Raw genomic sequence first — 23,462 nt, forward strand, 5'->3', positions numbered from 1 at the left:
CGAGTACCCATAGCAGTCTATAGTTAGCTACTGAAGACCAGCCAATTACCGAGTACCCATAGCAGTCTATAGTTAGCTACTGAAGACCAGCCAATTACCGAGTACCCATAGCACTCTATAGGCTACCATGGCTACTGAGGCAGTCTTCTACCAACATCATTAGACTAAAAAAGGTGCCTATGACTTGAGCAGTGTGGGTGTCGTTGAGCTGAATTGGTGATGATAGGCCAGGGCACAGTGGTAGTAATGCTAATGATGATGATGATAGGCCAGGGCACAGTGGTAGTAATGCTAATGATGATGATGATAGGCCAGGGCACAGTGGTAGTAATGCTAATGATGATGATGATAGGCCAGGGCACAGTGGTAGTAATGCTAATGATGATGATGATAGGCCAGGGCACAGTGGTAGTAATGCTAATGATGATGATGATAGGCCAGGGCACAGTGGTAGTAATGCTAATGATGATGATGATAGGCCAGGGCACAGTGGTAGTAATGCTAATGATGGTGATGATAGGCCAGGGCACAGTAGTAGTAATGCTAATGATGATGATGATAGGCCAGGGATCAGTGGTAGTAATGCTAATGATGATGATGATAGGCTAGGGATCAGTGGTAGTAATGCTAATGGTGATGATGATAGGCCAGGGCACAGTGGTAGTAATGCTAATGATGATGATGATAGGCCAGGGCACAGTGGTAGTAATGATGATGATGATAGGCTAGGGATCAGTGGTAGTAATGCTAATGGTGATGGTGATAGGCCAGGGATCAGTGGTAGTAATGCTAATGGTGATGATGATAGGCCAGGGATCAGTGGTAGTAATGCTAATGGTGATGATGATAGGCTAGGGATCAGTGGTAGTAATGCTAATGGTGATGATGATAGGCCAGGGATCAGTGGTAGTAATGCTAATGATGATGATGATAGGCCAGGGATCAGTGGTAGTAATGCTAATGATGATGATGATAGGCTAGGGATCAGTGGTAGTAATGCTAATGATGATGATGATAGGCCCGGGATCAGTGGTAGTAATGCTAATGATGATGATGATAGGCCAGGGATCAGTGGTAGTAATGCTAATGATGATGATGATAGGCCAGGGATCAGTGGTAGTAATGATGATGATGATGATGATAGGCCAGGGATCAGTGGTAGTAATGATGATGATGATGATGATGATGATAGGCCAGGGATCAGTGGTAGTAATGCTAATGATGATGATGATAGGCCAGGGATCAGTGGTAGTAATGCTAATGGTGATGATGATAGGCTAGGGATCAGTGGTAGTAATGCTAATGATGATAGGCCAGGGATCAGTGGTAGTAATGCTAATGATGATGATGATAGGCCAGGGATCAGTGGTAGTAATGCTAATGGTGATGATGATAGGCCAGGGATCAGTGGTAGTAATGCTAATGATGATGATGATAGGCCAGGGATCAGTGGTAGTAATGCTAATGATGATGATGATAGGCTAGGGATCAGTGGTAGTAATGCTAATGATGATGATGATAGGCCCGGGATCAGTGGTAGTAATGCTAATGATGATGATGATAGGCCAGGGATCAGTGGTAGTAATGCTAATGATGATGATGATAGGCCAGTGATCAGTGGTAGTAATGCTAATGATGATGATGATAGGCTAGGGATCAGTGGTAGTAATGATGATGATGATAGGCCAGGGATCAGTGGTAGTAATGATGATGATGATAGGCTAGGGATCAGTGGTAGTAATGGTAATGATGATAGGCTAGGGATCAGTGGTAGTAATGCTAATGATGATAGGCTAGGGATCAGTGGTAGTAATGCTAATGGTGATAGGTTAGGGATCAGTGGTAGTAATGCTAATAGTGATAGGCTAGGGATCAGTGGTAGTAATGATGATGATGATAGGCTAGGGATCAGTGGTAGTAATGCTGATGATGATGATAGGCTAGGGATCAGTGGTAGTAATGCTAATGATGATGATGATAGGCTAGGGATCAGTGGTAGTAATGCTAATGATGATAGGCTAGGGATCAGTGGTAGTAATGCTAATGGTGATAGGCCAGGGATCAGTGGTAGTAATGCTGATGATAATAGGCCAGGGATCAGTGGTAGTAATGATGATGATGATGATGATAGGCCAGGGATCAGTGGTAGTAATGCTAATGATGATAGGCTAGGGATTAGTGGTAGTAATGATGATGATGATAGGCTAGGGATCAGTGGTAGTAATGATGATGATGATAGGCCAGGGATCAGTGGTAGTAATGATGATGATGATGATAGGCCAGGGATCAGTGGTAGTAATGCTAATGGTGATAGGCTAGGGATCAGTTGTAGTAATGCTAATGGTGATAGGCCAGGGATCAGTGGTAGTAATGCTGATAATAATAGGCTAGGGATCAGTGGTAGTAATGCTAATGATGATAGGCTAGGGATCAGTGGTAGTAATGCTAATGGTGATAGGCTAGGGATCAGTGGTAGTAATGCTAATGGTGATAGGCTAGGGATCAGTGGTAGTAATGATGATGATGATAGGCCAGGGATCAGTGGTAGTAATGATGATGATGATGATAGGCTAGGGATCAGTGGTAGTAATGCTAATGGTGATAGGCTAGGGATCAGTGGTAGTAATGCTAATGGTGATAGGCTAGGGATCAGTGGTAGTAATGCTAATGGTGATAGGCTAGGGATCAGTGGTAGTAATGCTAATGGTGATAGGCTAGGGATCAGTTGTAGTAATGCTAATGGTGATAGGCCAGGGATCAGTGGTAGTAATGCTGATGATAATAGGCTAGGGATCAGTGGTAGTAATGCTAATGATGATAGGCTAGGGATCAGTGGTAGTAATGCTAATGGTGATAGGCTAGGGATCAGTGGTAGTAATGCTAATGATGATAGGCCAGGGATCAGTGGTAGTAATGGTGATAGGCTAGGGATCAGTGGTAGTAATGCTAATGGTGATAGGCCAGGGATCAGTGGTAGTAATGCTAATGATGATAGGCTAGGGATCAGTGGTAGTAATGCTAATGATGATAGGCTAGGGATCAGTGGTAGTAATGATGATGATGATGATAGGCTAGGGATCAGTGGTAGTAATGCTAATGGTGATAGGCCAGGGATCAGTGGTAGTAATGCTAATGCTAATGGTGATAGGCCAGGGATCAGTGGTAGTAATGCTAATGGTGATAGGCCAGGGATCAGTGGTAGTAATGCTAATGGTGATAGGCTAGGGATCAGTGGTAGTAATGCTAATGCTAATGGTGATAGGCCAGTGATCAGTGGTAGTAATGCTAATGGTGATAGGCTAGGGATCAGTGCTCCTTCTGAGCTTCCTGCCTCCAAGTAGTCTATTTATTCACAATTGAACGGGTTGCAAAATGTCCCTACATTTTCCAGGTTTTTCAGAAATCCCTGTTTAAGGATTTATCCAGCAGGGAGCCAGGTGGAGCTTGTTGTCATGGTGAAGGATGGTAGCATAAAGTCTAGTGATGCCACTGCTCAGGAGTCCCAGCTCTGTTTGTGAGGTCTTGCCAACTCTGTCATTATCAAAGACGTATTACCCTACGAGGTCCGGACTACTGCTGCTTTTCTGTTCTACCTGTTTGGCAGAATGAATGTACCCTTGGTGTCCCAGGTCTAAATGAGTCCCTAATTAGAGGGGAAGAATGATACAAAGCAGTTCAACTGGCTTTGAGGTCCAGATTTGAATTTGAGGGACATAGGCAAGACGGCACAAACAGATCTGGGATTCAGGCTAACCATGGTTTACCTTGGTGTCAATGGGTACAAGTCAAGTAATGGCACATACATAACCACCATCTGGAGAGACCAGCCTACAGCTAGACCGCCTTAGAAGACTGATTCATTCATACTTTTGTTTTGTTTTTCAACACGCTCTATGCCAGGATTGGGATCAATTACAGGCAATTCAGGAAGTACACGGAAATTCCAATTATCTTCAATGAGGAACATTTGGAATTGGAAATGGAATTTGGTTTACTTAGTGAATTTACTGGAATGGAAATGGCCCAACGCTGATGGTAACCCTGAGACATGGCTGTAGGGTCCTTTATGTTGTGAGTGTTTCAGTGCCTTTATGGTCCAATGTCATGTTGGTTGTGAGTTTTCAGACCTTCTCTTCAAGCCTGGCCGGCTCACCAAGCTCTCTGGATTAGTGGACCCAAGGAGCTAAACAGGATCCTTGGGACGTCCAACTCTGCCACCCCTTTGAAGGTGACATTTTAAACAGTTACGGGTAGGATAACGGTTAACTGTTAGGGTAGGGACGTGCCAAGGATCGGATAGCACTAACTGTTAGGGTAGGGACGTGCCAAGGATCGGATAGCACTAACTGTTAGTGGACAGGACTGGTTCTTGGCCTTAGAAGTTGATCAGGCTGGTTGGCAGGTTCCCTCCAAGTGACTCGTCAAGGAGATCACTCCCACAACACACCACGGTCTGTAGACTTGGATCAGCTACAGGTGTGGATAAGTGGGAGCCACTGTCTGAAGTTAGCCTAAATATACTTAATAAGCCTAGTAGTCCACTTCACATAAAGTGTGTCTCATTGAACTTAAAACATGCCCCCTATCAAACTGAGAGCACTACAAATAAGTCTCTCTGCTACTTCCATGTATTAAAAGGAATTGTTCTGGATGTTGGAAACGAGGCCCTTTATCTACTGACCCAGAGTCAGATGAGGCCCTTTATCTACTGACCCAGAGTCAGATGAGGCCCTTTATCTACTGACCCAGAGTCAGATGAGGCCCTTTATCTACTGACCCAGAGTCAGATGAGGCCCTTTATCTACTGACCCAGAGTCAGGTGAAGCCCTTTATCTACTGACCCAGAGTCAGGTGAAGCCCTTTATCTACTGACCCAGAGTCAGGTGAAGCCCTTTATCTACTGACCCAGAGTCAGATGAGGCCCTTTATCTACTGACCCAGAGATGAACTTGTGGATAAACATTTTATGTCTCTGCGTCCAGCATGACGGAAGTTAGCCAATGCGAAGTCGTGCAATGACTGGAAGTCCACAGGAACAACTAGCATGCTAGCCCTACTGAACACAGCCCTGCCTTAGGCTGTAGTCCCTGGGTACATCCCAACTGGCACCCCATTCCTTATTTGGAGCACTACTTTGGACCTGGGCCCGTAGGGGGATAGAGTGACCCTGGGCCCGTAGGGGGATAGAGTGACCCTGGGCCCGTAGGGGGATAGAGTGACCCTGGGCCCGTAGGGGGATAGAGTGACCCTGGGCCCGTAGGGGGATAGAGTGACCCTGGGCCCGTAGGGGGATAGAGTGACCCTGGGCCCGTAGGGGGATAGAGTGACCCTGGGCCCGTAGGGGGATAGAGTGACCCTGGGCCCGTAGGGGGGTAGAGTGACCCTGGGCCCGTAGGGGGGTAGAGTGACCCTGGGCCCGTAGGGGGGTAGAGTGACCCTGGGCCCGTAGGGGGGTAGAGTGACCCTGGGCCCGTAGGGGGGTAGAGTGACCCTGGGCCCGTAGGGGGGTAGAGTGACCCTGGGCCCGTAGGGGGGTAGAGTGACCCTGGGCCCGTAGGGGGGTAGAGTGACCCTGGGCCCGTAGGGGGGTAGAGTGACCCTGGGCCCGTAGGGGGGTAGAGTGACCCTGGGCCCGTAGGGGGGTAGAGTGACCCTGGGCCCGTAGGGGGGTAGAGTGACCCTGGGCCCGTAGGGGGGTAGAGTGACCCTGGGCCCGTAGGGGGGTAGAGTGACCCTGGGCCCGTAGGGGGGTAGAGTGACCCTGGGCCCGTAGGGGGGTAGAGTGACCCTGGGCCCGTAGGGGGGTAGAGTGACCCTGGGCCCGTAGGGGGGTAGAGTGACCCTGGGCCCGTAGGGGGGTAGAGTGACCCTGGGCCCGTAGGGGGGTAGAGTGACCCTGGGCCCGTAGGGGGGTAGAGTGACCCTGGGCCCGTAGGGGGGTAGAGTGACCCTGGGCCCGTAGGGGGGTAGAGTGACCCTGGGCCCGTAGGGGGGTAGTGTGACCCTGGGCCCGTAGGGGGATAGAGTGACCCTGGGCCCGTAGGGGGATAGAGTGACCCTGGGCCCGTAGGGGGATAGAGTGACCCTGGGCCCGTAGGGGGATAGAGTGACCCTGGGCCCGTAGGGGGATAGAGTGACCCTGGGCACGTAGTAGTGCACTATATAGAGAAAGGCTGCCATTTGGTATGCAGACCCAGTCTGTGTCAAGCTGGCAGTGCCAATGATGAGGTTACAGAAGTCATGTCCAATTAGCCGTGCTCTGCTCTGTCTGTATCCCCTTACTATTACTGTTATGTAATTATGTCAACCATCTTTTACTTTATGCCTCGGCTCCACTGTTTTATTTTTCATTCGCGCTGTACTGTGATTTTTATTTTTTTATAATTAAACTGTTATCTCTGTCCACTAATTACAATTGAAAAGTGCAAATAAATACAATTAACTATTACAACTGAGGTAATGTGTGTATGTGGGGGGGAGAACTCTGTCTAAGCATGTCTTGTATGGTTTCAGGAACTCTGTCCTCCCTCTCTGAAACATAGCTGTAAACTACTGATGTGAGAAGAGTGATTCAGAAGATGGAGAGAGAGATTTTTAACTAGAGAAGAATGGATTAACTTTTTCAAGGCTAGTTAGGGATACTATTATCACATTTCACATTTGATTTATTCCTGCTGATCAATACACCGGCTGGAGACAATGATATACTGTCCATAATGTAGTCCTATTTAATATACAGTATCCCATAGTGCACTAGGATGTAGTCCTATATTATATACAGTATCCCATAGTGCACTAGGATGTAGTCCTATATTATATACAGTATCCCATAGTGCACTAGGATGTAGTCCTATATAATATACAGTATCCCATAGTGCACTAGGATGTAGTCCTATATTATATACAGTATTCCATAGTGCACTAGGATGTAGTCCTATATAATATACAGTATCCCATAGTGCACTAGGATGTAGTCCTACATAATATACAGTATCCCATAGTGCACTAGGATGTAGTCCTATATAATATACAGTATCCCATAGTTCACTAGGATGTAGTCCTATATAATATACAGTATCCCATAGTGCACTAGGATGTAGTCCTATATAATATACAGTATCCCATAGTGCACTAGGATGTAGTCCTATATTATATACAGTATCCCATAGTGCACTAGGATGTAGTCCTATATAATATACAGTATCCCATAGTGCACTAGGATGTAGTCCTATATAATATACAGTATCCCATAGTGCACTAGGATGTAGTCCTATATTATATACAGTATCCCATAGTGCACTAGGATGTAGTCCTATATAATATACAGTATCCCATAGTGCACTAGGATGTAGTCCTATATTATATACAGTATCCCATAGTGCACTAGGATGTAGTCCTATATAATATACAGTATTCCATAGTGCACTAGGATGTAGTCCTATATAATATACAGTATCCCATAGTGCACTAAGATGTAGTCCTATATTATATACAGTATCCCATAGTGCACTAGGATGTAGTCCTATTTAATATACAGTATCCCATAGTGCACTAGGATGTAGTCCTATATTATATACAGTATCCCATAGTGCACTAGGATGTAGTCCTATATAATATACAGTATTCCATAGTGCACTAGGATGTAGTCCTATATAATATACAGTATCCCATAGTGCACTAAGATGTAGTCCTATATTATATACAGTATCCCATAGTGCACTAGGATGTAGTCCTATATTATATACAGTATCCCATAGTGCACTAGGATGTAGTCCTACATAATATACAGTATCCCATAGTGCACTAAGATGTAGTCCTATATAATATACAGTATCCCATACAGTATCCCATAGTGCACTAAGATGTAGTCCTATATTATATACAGTATTCCATAGTGCACTAGGATGTAGTCCTATATAATATACAGTATCCCATAGTGCACTAAGATGTAGTCCTATATTATATACAGTATTCCATAGTGCACTAGGATGTAGTCCTATATAATATACAGTATCCCATAGTGCACTAGGATGTAGTCCTATATAATATACAGTATCCCATAGTGCACTAGGATGTAGTCCTATATAATATACAGTATCCCATAGTGCACTAGGATGTAGTCCTATATAATATACAGTATCCCATAGTGCACTAGGATGTAGTCCTATATAATATACAGTATCCCATAGTGCACTAGGATGAAGCCCTATATAATATACAGTATCCCATAGTGCACTAGGATGTAGTCCTATATAATATACAGTATCCCATAGTGCACTAGGATGTAGTCCTATATAATATACAGTATCCCATAGTGCACTAGGGTGAAGCCCTATGGGCCCTTGTCAAGATTGTGCACCACCAGGTCGTCTGGATTCCACTGGATGAAAAGCAGAGATGTAGAATCTAGATTTTATTTATATGAGTGTACCCATGATTTTACCAGTCAGATTGACAGGGTTAGATTTTCTAAACCCCTTCTATAGATTAAAATGTCTGGGGACATAATTTCCTCCTCCAGTTGCTCCTTAGCTCGTCCACGTACAGGATCTCTGGGCTCACATCCACAAAGCCTCTCTGAGTAGGAGCTGATCTGGGATCATCAGTGGTGTAAAGTACTTCAGTAAAAATACTTTAAAGTAGAACTTAAATAATTATTTGGGGTATCTTTACTCTACTATTTATACTTACTATTTATAACTTTCACTTCACTACATTCCTAAAGAAAATAATGTACTTTTTCCTGACACCCAAAAGTACTCGTTACATTTTGAATGCTTAACAGGACAGGAAAATGGTCCAATTCACTCCCTTATCAAGAGAACATCCCTGGTCATCTCTACTGCCTCTGATCTGGAGGACTCACTAAACAGAGAACATCCCTACTGCCTCTAATCTGGAGGACTCACTAAACAGAGAACATCCCTGGTCATCCCTACTGCCTCTGATCTGGAGGTCTCACTAAACAGAGAACATCCCTGGTCATCCCTACTGCCTCTGATCTGGAGGACTCACTAAACAGAGAACATCCCTGGTCATCCCTACTGACTTTGATCTGGCGGACTCACTAAACAGAGAACATCCCTGGTCATCTCTACTACCTCTAATCTGGAGGACTCACTAAACAGAGAACATCCCTGGTCATCCCTACTGCCTCTGATCTGGAGGACTCACTAAACAGAGAACATCCCTGGTCATCCCTTACTGCCTCTGATCTGGAGGACTCACTAAACAGAGAACATCCCTGGTCATCTCTACTGCCTCTGATCTGGAGGACTCACTAAACACAAATGCTTCGTTTGTAAATTATGTCTGAGTGTTGGAGTGTGCCCCTGGCTATCCGTAAATTTAAAAAACTATAATATGGAGCCATCTGGTTTTGCTTAAAATAAGCTATTTGTTATTTTACTTTTACAATTACAGTGAACAAAAACATAAACGCAACAGGTAAAGGTTGGTCCCATCAGCTGAAATTAAAGATTTGCATAAAAAACGTATTTCTCTCAAATTTTGTGCACAAATTTGTTTACATCCCTGTTAGTAATCATTTCTCCTTGACAAGATAATCCATCCACCTGACAGGTGTGGCATATCAAGGAGCTGATTAAACAGCATGGTCATTACACAGGTGCACCTTGTGCTGGGGACAATAAAAGGTCACTAAAATGTGCCGTTTTGTCACAACACAATGCCACTAATGTCTCAAGTTGAGGGTGCGTGCAATTGGAATGTTGACTTCCGGAATGTCCACCAAATCAAAGTTTATTTGTCACGTGCGCCGAATACAACAGGTGTAGACCTTACAGTGAAATGCTTACTTACAGGCCCAATTCCATCTAGAGACCGTTGCCCTAGAGCGCACAAAAAAACGATACATACCTCGGCCTAAACATCAGCGCCACAGGTAACTTCCACAAAGCTGTGAACGATCTGAGAGACAAGGCAAGAAGGGCCTTCTATGCCATCAAAAGGAACATAAAATTCGACATCCCAATTAGGATCTGGCAACAAAATACTTTAATCAGTTATGGAACCATTGCCCTTTATGGTCGCGTAAAACACCAAATAATGCAGAGCAGAATTAGGCCGATATCCGCTAAGTATCAAGATCTGTAAAAGAGACGTTCAATTCTACAACCACCTAAAAGGAAGCGATTCCCAAACCTTCCATAACAAAGTCATCAACTACAGAGAGATGAACCTGGAGAAGAGTCCCCTAAGCCAGCTGCTCCTGGGGCTCTGTTCACAAACACAAACACACCCCACAGAGCCCCAGGACAACAACAACAATTAGACCCAACCAAGTCCTGAGAAAACAAAAAGATAATTACTTGACACATTGGAAAGAATCAACAAAAAAACAGCGAACTAGAAGGCTATTTTTGCCTCAATAGAACAGAATAGGGGACTGAGTCACTGGCTTACTGGTGCTCTTCCATGCCGTCCCTAGGAGGGGTGCGTCACTTGAGTGGGTTGAGTCACTGACGTGATCTTCCTGTCTGGGTTGGCGCCCCCCCTTGGGTTGTGCCGTGGCAGAGATCTTTGTGGGCTATACTCAGCCTTGTCTCAGGATGGTAAATTGTTGGTTGAAGATATCCCTCTAGTGGTGTGGGGGCTGTGCTTTGGCAAAGTGGGTGGGGTTATATCCTGCCTGTTTGGCCCTGTCTGGGGGGATCATCGTATGGGGCCACAGTGTCTCCTGACCCCTCCTGTCTCAGCCTCCATGAATTACGCTGCAATAGTTTGTGTCAGGGGGCTAGGGTCAGTCTGTTATATCTGGAGTATTTATCCTGTCTTATCCAGTGTCCTGTGTGAATTTAAGTATGCTCTCTAATTCTCTCTCTTCTCCATTTTCTCGGAGGACCTGAGCCCTAGGATCATGCCTCAGGACTACCTGGCCTGATGACTCCTTGCTGTCCCCAGTCCACCTGGTTATTCTGCTGCTCCAGTTTCAACTGTTCTGCCTGCGGCTATGGAACCCTGACCTGTTCACCTGTCCCAGACCTGCTGTTTTCAACTCTCTAGAGACAGCAGGAATGTAGTCCTACATAATATACAGTATCCCATAGTGCACAGAATTAGAACAGAAGTGTGAATAGAATTAGAACAGAAGTGTGAATAGAATTAGAACAGAAGTGTAAATAGAATTAGAACAGAAGTGTGAATAGAAGTGTGAATAGAATTAGAACAGAAGTGTAAATATAATTAGAACAGAAGTGTAAATATAATTAGATGGTCATAGAATGCCTCTTCAGATGCTATATTGTTAACCGTGTCAAGTTGACCAATTAAACCGTAATATGATAGGTTTGACAGAGAAGACCGATATAGTGTTTGGAGACCTGCGTGGTTGTTCTCAAAGTGGTTGTTCTTCCTTCATTAGATACTGTACATAAATATCACATATCAGCCGTATGGTTCAACGACTACATAGATAAGATGTCGCCTACACACATACTATACGTTCACATCTAACGATCAACTAAGAATAAATGTTTCAAGAATGGAAGTAAAGAAACGCCAAATGCTTCAACTTATATTTCTGACCCATTGTGTGTCTGTGTGAAAGAGATGCCATATTGCTGAGTGTACCACTGGAACCATGGCACAGGAGGCACTGGTGAACACCTGTATCACTGTCTGTGGTGTCATGGACAACAGTACACTGTTCAGTACACTGCAGATTACGCTGAACAACCACAATCTACAGAAGTCCTATGTAGGATTCCAACCAACAACCCCTTCGGCCCACAGTGCAGTGTCTTGACCACTGGTCCATCGAGCCACATTAGTGAGCCACATTAGTGAGCCATCTTAGTGAGCCACATTAGTGAGCCATCTTAGTGAGCCACATTAGTGAGCCATCTTAGTGAGCCATCTTAGTGAGCCACATTAGTGAGCCATCTTAGTGAGCCACATTAGTGAGCCATCTTAGTGAGCCACATTAGTGAGCCATCTTAGTGAGCCACATTAGTGAGCCATCTTAGTGAGCCACATTCGTGAGCCATCTTAGTTAACATTTCAAAGAAACACCTATTCCAGCAAGAAACAAACAGAAAAAAATAAATGCCTCCTACTATCAAGGATAAAGTCATTGCATGTCAAGGAGAGCTACAAGATCATAGGCTACTGGCTTAAAACAAGTCTGATTTGTTTTTAACCAATGAGCTCAGGATTTTCAACGAAAGGAAGACAGGCGTGGTGAAACAGAGGTTATTGGTTTGAATTGGCCTAATCGTCATGTACTGTATAACCTCAAAGTGACGGTAGAGTGAGTTTCTGTCATTGATGTGTATAATCCTATGTCTACTGGTCTCTGTATCCAACTCAACTCATAACGCACATTAGGGCAGTACCACTATAATCCACTAGGTGTCAGGCTTCTCCACACTAGACCATGCTGTCCCGGAAGACCGGTGTAAATAAATATTGCCGTAAGCGCCATCAACAAGAGGAACAGAAGAAAACATAATGTATTTCACTGTCCTCTAGTCTATACAGCGTTCATATATCTGATTAACTTGCGAAGTCAGAGCATATCGGTATGAATTAGCCTGTATTCAAACTGATTCAGCGTTGATTATTTAGTTAAATTGAGCTGGATTGAATTGTTCTTGACAGACAGAAAAGTAAACAGCGTTAGGAAACACCCTAGTTAATTAGGTTAACTAGGCAAGTAAGTTAAGAACAAATTGTTATTTACACTGATGGCCTACTGGGGAACAGTGGGTTAACTGCCTTGTTCAGGGGCAGAACGACAGATTTTTACCTTGTCAACTAAGGGATTCAATCCAGCAACCTTTTGGTGACTGGTCCAACACTACCTGCCGTCTCAGGTAGCCTAGTGGATTGATTAAACAAGTGGAAGACTGACCGACAGGACGCAGAACAGAAGGAAGCCCAAACTAATTGAACTCAACCCGGTCCCCGATGGAAACACGGTCAACAGTACCTTTGCCACAGAGTATCTAGAAACTTACCCAGCAGAATCATGGTTACATTGACAACATGGAGATCAGAAAATGTACCTTACCCAGCAGAATCATGGTTACATTGACAACATGGAGATCAGAAAATGTACCTCAATGCAGGGATGGGGTATGCTACTGTACTCCACATTTCTGCAGTATTTCAATCTTCTTGATATATCCGTGTGGATAAAGGTCAAGAGTACCTATCACATCCCTGCATCGAAGTACGTTTTCCGAACAATTTGTTGGGCCAGGATCCGAAAACTCTGTCATTCTGCCCGAGCAAGGCTGTTAACCCATTGTTCCCCGGGCGCTGAAGACGTGGATGTCATTAAGGCAGCCCTCCGCACCTCTCTGATTCAGGTTGGGTTAAATGAAGACACATTTCAGTGGACTATACAACTGACTTGCTATCCCCCTTTCCCAATACTTTGCTCCGGCTCCATGGTGTCTTAATGTAACCATGGTTGTGTTCAGACTCCAGTGCAGCTGAGCGTAAAGAAGTGTAATGGTGGGGTTAGAATCTGCTGGCTACTACAAACTAATCTACAGGTTTCTATGGATGTAGGAAATGTAAATACTGTTGGGATTGGCTAAACTTTGAACATTGAGATATTAAATGAATGATAGGAAATGAAAGAGACTGGGTTTTATGTCAGAAGTTAATGGTTCTCAGAAGAGACTGGGTTTTATGTTAGAAGTTACCGGTTCTCAGAAGAAAGACAAGGCTTTGGAATGTGTTTTCATGGAGAGGAGAGTGATGTGTTGATACAGGGGAGACAGATGGACATCTGGGTATTAGATGAAAGAGGGGTTGAGGTCAGGACAGATTCTCTTAAGAGAGTAATAAATGTTTGGTATCCTGTTATCCTCTTTATTAGCTTCCTGTAGAGCCATAAAATGGAAGGATTGGAGAGAGGAGTGTCTTAAGTAGAATGTATATAAACTGTGAAGTCTGAAATCTTTAGCCATCTGATTTCAGCTGTACAGAACCTTTGGGGACAATTAAACTTGGTTAAAGTTTCTCTAGTGTCCGTGAGTTATTTACTCTGAAAAATAAGAACCTAAGGAACCCTGAACTACAATATAAACAACAAGTGAAGTGTTGGTCCCACGTTCATGAGCTGAAATAAAAGATCCCAGACATGCTCCTTAAGGACAAATAGCTTATTTCTCTAAAATGTTGAGTCAAATTCATTTACATTGCTTTTATTGAGCATTTCTTCTTTGCCAAGATAATCCATCCACCTAGACTATTTAGGCTAAAAACAACCTGAGGATTGAATATAAACATTGTTTGACATGTTTCTATGAACTTTACAGATACAATTTGGATTTTTTGTCTGTCTGGTTTGAGCCTGTGGATTACTGAAGAAAACAAACAAAACTGAGGTTTTTGGGTATAAAGAGACTTTATCGAACAAAAGGAACATTTATTGAGTAAATGAATGTCTGCTGAGTGCAACCATATGAAGATCATCAAAGGTAAGGGATTAATTGTATCTATTTCTGACTTGTGTAACTGTTCTACTTGGCTGGTTACTGTTTGTAATGATTTGTCTGCTGGGCTATGTTCTCAAATAATCAAAAGGTATGTTTTCACCGTGGTCGAAGCATTTTTTTTATTTTATTTTTTAAACCTGACACCGTGGTTGGATTCACAAGACATTAATCTTTAAACCTATGTAAAATATGTTTTGTTTTCTGAATTTTTATAATGAGTATTTCTGTATTTGAATTTGGCGCCCAGCAGTTTCACTGGCTGTTGAAGAGGGGTTTTAAAGACTGCAGAAAGACCAGGAAAGAAATAAAAGGCCAAATGGATTAATGTTTTTCTATATATTTTATTTGAAACCATCCCTGAACCCCACAGTCTGTTAGAGACACGCTGCTTTATGCCTTGGCCGGGGCCGCCTTGGTTAGGGCCTTTTTTGACAGCTTCTTCTTAGGCTTCAGCATCTTGGCCTTGATCTGGGAAGAGAGGGGGAGAAAGAGTAATGTTCATATTTAGATTGTTGATTATCTACTTCACTTGCTTTGGCAACGTTAACATGTTTCCCCATGCCAATAAAGATCTTAAAATGGTGTCTAATACTTGTATGTTTGAGAAATTTGAATCATGAGATTTGTTGATTGAATTTGGCACCCTGCAATTTCATTGGCTGTTGGCGAGGGGTTCCTAGACAGGTTAAATTGAATTGAGAGTACGGGGGCCGCGGGAGAGAAACCTGTCATTAGGACAAGATAGGATATTCATGTGGGGGTGATAGAAGTGTATTTATTTAACGAGGGATTTCTGATACGGAAGGTTCTACTAGTACGTCACGTTGTTTAGGTGCAGTGGGGAGGGAGTCACAGGCTTTAAATCACAACTTCTGCTAGAAATCAGGATTCACAAACACAGACAAAAGTGGAAGCTCCGTGTAGAATTAAACAGCTCAATCTGTTATTCACCACTCCCTCACTACAAAACATTGATCATTTGGGGTAAAGCCCAGACAGATTAAGCCCAGCACCGGTTAACCAGTTTCCCTATTATACAGGCCTTCATATGCAACTGAGAGCCCTAGTCGGCCATTTTGGCTGTCTACTCACCGCCGGGTCATGCAGCAGGATGGCCTGACGTCTGGCTGTCTTGGCGTAGGGGTTCAGCTTCATCATTATTCTCAGGTTCTTCAGAGGGTTCTTCTTCAGGACTCTGCGCCTGATCTTCTTGCTGTGAGGAGACCAGACAGGTTCAGGAGGGGGGTCAAATCTAGCAGCATCGTGTGAACCTTCACGTTGTTGATGGTAGCATCCCAAATGGAACACGTCGCTACATAGTGCACTACTTTAGACCTGAGCACAATTGGCCCTGATCAACAGTAGTGCATTATGGGGACTAGGGCCATTCGGGATGCAGCCTATTGGAATGGCTCAGGACTTCCATTCTAATCAGGATTCAGAAACACGGACCTGAAGTGGAACCTCATCATGGCTTCATGTTACAGTGGAGGACAATGCAGCACGTCATACTACAGTACCCACAATGCTCTGTACAATACAAAGTGAGCAGGGCTTACTTTGGTGCACGAAGTGCTTTCTGGATCTCCTCACTCTTCAGAATCCTGCTCAGATCTGTGTTGGTCATCTTGTGCATGGGCAGACTGGAGGAGGGAGACAGGTCAGACAGGACAGAGGTCAGACAGGACCTCTAAGGTTGTTAGGGGGCAGCATGTGGTTTAGCAACAGACCATTAGAGCATTTCATTCAAACTCAGAACTTCTGGTAGATATCAGGAATCAGAAACACGGACCGAAGTGGAAGCTCATCACGGTAGAAATTAAATAGCTCTCAATCTGTTACTAACCAACACACTAAAAGCCCATCCTTGAGAACCAAGACAAGCACACCTGATTCAGCTGGTCAAGTAACCAACCCCTCAGAGTTGAATCAGGCCAGTTTGTTCAGGGCTACAACAAAAGTGCTTGGTTGGGGGTTCTGGAGGACTGAGTTGGGTTAACACTACAACATGACACCCAACTGGTTAACATCACTAACTAGTTGAAATGACAAACTTCAATTTCAACCAGTTTTAACCAACTGGTAAGATAAGGCCCAATATTAAGTACACTCTATACACTGGTGGAGATCTGAGGACACGTCCCAAGTGAGAACCGCCCATGTGCCAACTTCTGTAGCCCACACCGTTCGGAAGCTACCAAATAGGACCCCACTGAGGAAAGGGGATGTTCTACGAACCCCACGAGACTCGTCTGAAGGTAACCGGTACTGGATTTAAAAAAACTAAAGTATGAAGGTAGTTTACCTTCCCCAAAAAAGCATTGTGCAAAAAAACAAGAACAGTCATTCCACTATCCCAACAAACAGTATTATATTACTTGGGAGAGTATTCTTTTGAGAAAGTACGGTAGGCCTATTTTAACAAAGACAATTACATTCAACGTTTTTATAAAAACTGTTTTCTGAGTGAGTCTCATTAAAAGACACCCATAGTCTACACACGTACAGCAGCTGGTTATTGTCAGTCAAAGCTGCGTTAGTCAGAGGCTCCATGTGTATCAGGGTCAAAGCTGCGTTAGTCAGAGGCTCCATGTGTATCAGGGTCAAAGCTGCGTTAGTCAGAGGCTCCATGTGTATCAGGGTCAAAGCTGCGTTAGTCAGAGGCTCCATGTGTATCAGGGTCAAAGCTGCGTTAGTCAGAGGCTCCATGTGTATCAGGGTCAAAGCTGCGTTAGTCAGAGGCTCCATGTGTATCAGGGTCAAAGCTGCGTTAGTCAGAGGCTCCATGTGTATCAGGGTCAAAGCTGCGTTAGTCAGAGGCTCCATGTGTATCAGGGTCAAAGCTGCGTTAGTCAGAGGCTCCATGTGTATCAGGGTCAAAGCTGCGTTAGTCAGAGGCTCCATGTGTATCAGGGTCAAAGCTGCGTTAGTCAGAGGCTCCATGTGTATCAGGGTCAAAGCTGCGTTAGTCAGAGGCTCCATGTGTATCAGGGTCAAAGCTGCGTTAGTCAGAGGCTCCATGTGTATCAGGTGAAGTGGGAGATTTCTAACAAACACAAAATGTAATTAAAATGCCTGAATTAGGTTGGCTAAATGAGGAGTAGGCTAAATGAGGAGTAGGCTACAATGAGGAGTAGGCTACAATGAGGAGTAGGCTACAATGAGGAGTAGGCTACATGAGGAGTAGGCTAAATGAGGAGTAGGCTAAATGAGGAGTAGGCTACAATGAGGAGTAGGCTACAATGAGGAGTAGGCTACATGAGGAGTAGGCTAAATGAGGAGTAGGCTAAATGAGGAGTAGGCTAAATGAGGAGTAGGCTAAATGAGGAGTAGGCTAAATGAGGAGTAGGCTAAATGAGGAGTAGGCTAAATGAGGAGTAGGCTAAATGAGGAGTAGGCTAAATGAGGAGTAGGCTAAATGAGGAGTAGGCTACAATGATACAACCAACAGGTAGGCTGCTGTTTCACATGTAGTTGTTGTAGACGGAGTGTCCAGTAAAATAGCCTCAACTAGCCTTGACACTGTAGCTAGTTTTAGAACGATTTGATGCAGTCAAGACAGCCACACCCCCCTACCTAAACAGAGCGCCGGCCAGCCACACCCCCCTACCTAAACAGAGCGCCGGCCAGCCACACCCCCCTACCTAAACAGAGCGCCGGCCAGCCACACCCCCCTACCTAAACAGAGCGCCGGCCAGCCACACCCCCCTACCTAAACAGAGCGCCGGCCAGCCACACCCCCCTACCTAAACAGAGCGCCGGCCAGCCACACCCCCCTACCTAAACAGAGCGCCGGCCAGCCACACCCCCCTACCTAAACAGAGCGCCGGCCAGCCACACCCCCCTACCTAAACAGAGCGCCGGCCAGCCACACCCCCCTACCTAAACAGAGCGCCGGCCAGCCACACCCCCCTACCTAAACAGAGCGCCGGCCAGCCACACCCCCCTACCTAAACAGAGCGCCGGCCAGCCACACCCCCCTACCTAAACAGAGCGCCGGCCAGCCACACCCCCCTACCTAAACAGAGCGCCGGCCAGCCACACCCCCCTACCTAAACAGAGCGCCGGCCAGCCACACCCCCTACCTAAACAGAGCGCCGGCCAGCCACACCCCCCTACCTAAACAGAGCGCCGGCCAGCCACACCCCCCTACCTAAACAGAGCGCCGGCCAGCCACACCCCCCTACCTAAACAGAGCGCCGGCCAGCCACACCCCCCTACCTAAACAGAGCGCCGGCCAGCCACACCCCCTACCTAAACAGAGCGCCGGCCAGCCACACCCCCCTACCTAAACAGAGCGCCGGCCAGCCACACCCCCCTACCTAAACAGAGCGCCGGCCAGCCACACCCCCCTACCTAAACAGAGCGCCGGCCAGCCACACCCCCCTACCTAAACAGAGCGCCGGCCAGCCACACCCCCTACCTAAACAGAGCGCCGGCCAGCCACACCCCCCTACCTAAACAGAGCGCCGGCCAGCCACACCCCCCTACCTAAACAGAGCGCCGGCCAGCCACACCCCCCTACCTAAACAGAGCCGACCGACACGGTTCACAGCCACATTGATGTTTTCTAAATATTGATCTATTTTGAAGATCATATTGACATTCAGTAAAACGTTTGTTTGGTTTGTTCCTGTAGAATTCTGGCCTAGTGGGTTAGGGTTACCCTAACCCTAGTGGACACTAGTAGTAACTCCACCTCGATATGCTGGATTGGTTTTAAGTAACATGGTTACATTCCTATCAAATCATCAGAACTCCACAAGAGCATAAAGTCCATTTAGGATTAGGCCCATGTAACCCTCGGTTTACTGACTTGTAGTCCACCTTCAGAGAGGCAGATCTGCGCCAGGTTCCATAGAGCTGGTCCAGCTTACGGAAGGCGGATTCGGTCCATATACAGAAGCGGCCGACGTGACCGCCGGGGGCGAGCCTCAGCAGGTTCAGCTTGTTCACGTTCTGTAGGGTGATGCCTGGTAGAGGGAAGGGAGGACAGTTACATTTTAGTATTGAGAAGAGGCACGTACTCAGAGCATCTACATTGGTCATTCAGAGGCAGATGGTCTTTAGTACAGAAGGACATTCACCATTATCCCTTTACACAAAACACCTATCCATTATTCATGTTTGTATTGTTTTGTTTCAATGCAAAAAATATATATATATTTTATTTTTTATATACAAATCTTGGCAAAAAAAGGACAACTGATAACGAGGGTTCAGAACTTCCACTGAAATCATTGTGTTCAGAATCACAGCTACAAATCAAATGTATTTATAAAGCCCTTCGTACATCAGCAGATATCACAAAGTGCTGTACAGAAACCCAGCCTAAAACCCAAACAGCTAGTAATGCAGGAGTAGAAGCACCTGCATTGCTACACCGAGGGAAGTAGTGGCCCACACAGGGAACAGGGTGACAAAGTAGGAGAGAATGGGAGATCCCTACATGTTCTCACCAGGGTAGACTAACCAGTACATACCTGGGATGTTCCTGAAGGCCTTGGTGACACCTTGGTCTTGGTTGTAGATGATGCACGGCCCTTTGCGCTGGATACGCCTGCGATTCCTCATCTTACCTTTACCAGCTCGCATGCGCTGTGACGCGTACACCTGCACACACCCAGAGGACACGTTTATCTCACACACTGATCCCAAGGACACTCAAATTCACGATCACACAATGGCTCAGGACTTCCATTCAAAATCAGGATTCAGAAACACGGACCTGAAGTGGAACCTCATCATTGCCTCATGTCACTCATAAGACGAGGAAAAGTGAACATTGACCAGTGAGACAGTATTAACTCTAACTATATTAACCTTTTTGATGTCGTTCCAGGCTTTGAGTTTCTTCAGCAGTAGCACGGCCTCTTTAGTCTTCTTGTAACCCTCCACTTTATCATCAACTACCAGTGGAACCTCTGGGATCTCCTCAATACGGTGTCCTGAAGGAGGGGAGGCCCTCTAGTTAGAGATTTACAGCCATCTAGTTCTACAGGTTGTGCAGAGAAACATACACCGAAGGTGTGGATCACAAGCGCCAGCGTCGTCACGTCACCCTCCACCTTCGTCACGTCACCCTCCACCTTCGCCACGTCACCCTCCACCACGTCACCCTCCACCACGTCACCCTCCACCACGTCACCCTACACCTCCAGCGTCAGATTAATTATATTGCAATGTCCAATTTCTCTAGCAATATCTACATTAATATACAATATTGTGTCAGAATTGTTTTGTCAACCCACTGTCAGTAAATCGTCACTGGACAGTAATACTCAAGTTACACCGTCATAGCAAGTCATCTTTAATGAATCAACATTTTGAAGGGATAGTTCTGTATTTTGGCAATGAGGCCCTTTACGTCCCCAGAGTCAGATACCATATATGTCTGTGTCCAGTATAAAGGAAATAATTTGTTTTACGAGCTAATGCTACCTAGCGTTAGCACAATGAAATCCACAGGAAGAGATGGCATGCTAGCTGTTCCAATAGACTTCCAGTCATCCAACGCTAGACAGCACCTTCCTTCAAACTGCACTCAGACAAAATGGTATCACCGGACTCTGGGGACACCAAAAGAGGGATTCACCGGACTCTTGGGAAGCTGAAAAGGGGCCCCTTGACAAAATCATAAACTTTAAGAGCCTGTCATTTCTTAAATACATAACAGGTGTCTAGCGACAAGAGTCTTAACTAAAAATGAGAACTTGTATAAAAGGTTAAATAAATACATATTTACACTGGTAAGAAGACTAAGCTATGCAGTGAGTACAACAGAGCATGGTGGGCGGCATACCTTTCGACATGACAAGTGCGGGCAGGGCGGAGGCGGCCAGGGCTGAGCATATGGCGTACCGCTTCTGGGTAGTGTTGATCCTGCGGTGCCAGCGGCGCCACGTCTTGGTGGGGGCGAACATGCGGCCTCCACGACACATCTAGTCACAGGGGTCAAGGAACGGCTAAACGCATTTTAAGAACTTTATCTTTTTGGCCAGTTTCCCAAACATTAAGTGGTCTTTAGTCTAGGACTAACAATCTGTGTCTGGGAAGCCGTCCCTAAATGCCTTGCTCAGACGCTAGGTTCGTCAGCCACTTGTGCCAGCATACGACATCAGGCATAACGCCACTGTTCAATGTAGGACGCAAATTACACATCACTGCAAGCCCCTTGAATGTCTAGTCCACCTCAGCATGCATTACCACCAGGGCTTCGTTCATTAGACAACAAAACGGATGAACACTAAAACAGAGAGGTGCTGTCCAATCAGAAACGAATTAACTCTGCAAAATGTTTAATTACAATGAGCCATAATGAACACAACCCCGGTAGCACATTTGTACCCGTTACAGACATGGCAAGATTAATAGGAAATGTTTAATTCTGTCTCTCAGAGAAGGATACATTTCCGAAGGCTCCCTGACCGGAGCGGTGGGTACCACCTCCCCTCACACGAGGAATACGAGCCACTGCTCGGCCTGTACCCCATGACTCCGCGCTCGTCTGATGACCTGGAACCCAGAGTGCATTAGAACCGGTCCTCTATACATATCAAAATAGGCTGCTATAGGTTTTATGGTACAGATGAAAGCCCTTCATAACTTCTAGTATAATCACTGCTTTCAGAAACACGGACCGAAGTGTAAACTAATCATTAAAGCTTGCAACCTGTCCAAAAAGCAATGTTTATTTGACTGAATACGTGATTTTAAAAAAAAAATCACTCACCGGCCAGTTTGCTGACAGCATAGGGCTGACGGCTGTTCTTGCGCATGTTGGTGTGTACAAAGTTGACAATGTCCGGGCGGATGGGGGCCTTGAACACCGCAGGCATGACGACATTTTTTCCTGAACTCTCTCCTTTCTCGGAGTAGATAGAGATTAAAGGCCGGGCACAAGCCTGAGGAAGTCATAAAGGTTACAATGTACCGCATGTTGATGTTAACCAACAGAGTCCCATCTGAAATGTTTCACTTTAGCCAACATAGTTATTAGTTTGCAATCTTGCTCAGACTCAGTTGTCGTCATTCACTTGCGCCAGCATATGACAGTAGGCATCTGTCGACTGATCGCAAAGTAGGACGCAAATTACACCATCATAGCAAGTCAATTTAGTTAAGTACTGCAATATATTAAAAGTAAAATCACGACCTAGTGGCAGTATCCCTTGGCTAGCTTATTAACCGCTATGTTAGTAGGTAGCATACTAACCAAATAATGTCAGCTTTGGATGCGTTATACGTGGGTAGCTAACTGGGCTATGGTTTACTAAGTAAATATTCAAAACAGTTGCATGATGAAAGGTATAGTGGTTTACGAATCTCACCTATAATTGAGCAAACCCGGCCTGTGGTTGCAAGGAAAGTACATGTGACTTGGCTAGAACCGTGCCCATCCAAAATGTCTCCTCGTGTCAACTTCGTTCAGATTCGACATGGAAGTTAAATGGTATTGCCTTGTAAAGATTTTAGCGAGACAATTGTTCGGTTTTGGACTATACCTTGCTCACTAACGTTGACGCCAAGTTGTATATGCAACTGAAACAAATTAGCCAGGATTCTCACCATTTTTATATTTGTGTTTCAGCTCCCCGAGAACCACGCTCCTCACTCAATGGAAGACACAGTAGAAAAGGAAGTTGGTAATGCAACTCACACGATATATGCTTCCGACGTCGTCACACTTCCAGCAACTTAAACGTTAAATAAATGCAATACTATAGAGGGAAATGTTTATATTATAAGTCAATATATATTCCTTCAATAAAATATTAATATTGAAATACTATACAACGGCGAAAACAACTTTCATAAATGGGACAATCTAGGTCTCTACTGCACAATACGGCGGAGGAAACAAGGGTGGTGACCGGACTACTTTCGTGATAATTATGTATTTTTCATAAATAAATATAGTTACCACATGTTCCAAAATACTTATTTTGTCTTACAAGTGAAATATCTATTGATAAAAATAAAAAATAA

General features: G+C 45.0%; 1 protein-coding gene and 6 non-coding genes across 8 annotated transcripts; all 7 read right to left on the reverse strand.

The window, feature by feature from the left end:
• Positions 1 to 14,795: 14,795 nt before the first annotated feature.
• On the reverse strand, positions 14,796 to 23,132 carry LOC120066449 (60S ribosomal protein L4-A). Of its 2 annotated transcripts, none has more exons than XM_039017820.1 (10): positions 23,043 to 23,132; positions 22,207 to 22,378; positions 21,883 to 21,989; positions 21,277 to 21,415; positions 20,298 to 20,422; positions 19,958 to 20,087; positions 19,291 to 19,447; positions 16,034 to 16,117; positions 15,567 to 15,687; positions 14,796 to 14,942 (listed from the first exon to the last, which is right to left on the reverse strand). In XM_039017820.1, exons 1-10 carry the CDS (start codon positions 23,043 to 23,045, stop codon positions 14,865 to 14,867), a joined length of 1,116 nt encoding a protein of 371 aa, XP_038873748.1. In that variant the 5' UTR covers positions 23,046 to 23,132; the 3' UTR covers positions 14,796 to 14,864. The 2 variants fall into 2 exon arrangements, with proteins under 2 accessions (XP_038873748.1, XP_038873749.1); XM_039017821.1 differs by lacking the exon at positions 23,043 to 23,132 and adding an exon at positions 22,805 to 23,018.
• LOC120066868 lies at positions 15,884 to 15,951 on the reverse strand. Its single transcript, XR_005478848.1, has one exon. It is a non-coding gene; the product is annotated as a small nucleolar RNA SNORD18 (small nucleolar RNA).
• Positions 16,223 to 16,290, reverse strand: LOC120066869. The gene has a single exon (XR_005478849.1). It is a non-coding gene; the product is annotated as a small nucleolar RNA SNORD18 (small nucleolar RNA).
• Positions 20,159 to 20,227, reverse strand: LOC120066866. The gene has a single exon (XR_005478846.1). It is a non-coding gene; the product is annotated as a small nucleolar RNA SNORD18 (small nucleolar RNA).
• LOC120066872 lies at positions 21,547 to 21,642 on the reverse strand. Its single transcript, XR_005478852.1, has one exon. It is a non-coding gene; the product is annotated as a small nucleolar RNA SNORD16 (small nucleolar RNA).
• LOC120066870 lies at positions 22,070 to 22,138 on the reverse strand. Its single transcript, XR_005478850.1, has one exon. It is a non-coding gene; the product is annotated as a small nucleolar RNA SNORD18 (small nucleolar RNA).
• Positions 22,484 to 22,582, reverse strand: LOC120066871. Its single transcript, XR_005478851.1, has one exon. It is a non-coding gene; the product is annotated as a small nucleolar RNA SNORD16 (small nucleolar RNA).
• Positions 23,133 to 23,462: the final 330 nt, after the last annotated feature.

This window comes from Salvelinus namaycush, chromosome 21, assembly GCF_016432855.1.
Source record: "Salvelinus namaycush isolate Seneca chromosome 21, SaNama_1.0, whole genome shotgun sequence".
In the NCBI taxonomy this organism is placed as follows: domain Eukaryota; kingdom Metazoa; phylum Chordata; class Actinopteri; order Salmoniformes; family Salmonidae; genus Salvelinus; species Salvelinus namaycush.

Coding starts and splice junctions, on each gene's coding strand:
- LOC120066449 (XM_039017820.1), bottom strand. Junction 21,416..21,882: donor GTCAGGGAGCCTTCGGAAAT/GTATCCTTCTCT, acceptor CCCTGTGACTAG/ATGTGTCGTGGAGGCCGCAT. Junction 14,943..15,566: donor TCCTGCTGCATGACCCGGCG/GTGAGTAGACAG, acceptor CTCTCTTCCCAG/ATCAAGGCCAAGATGCTGAA.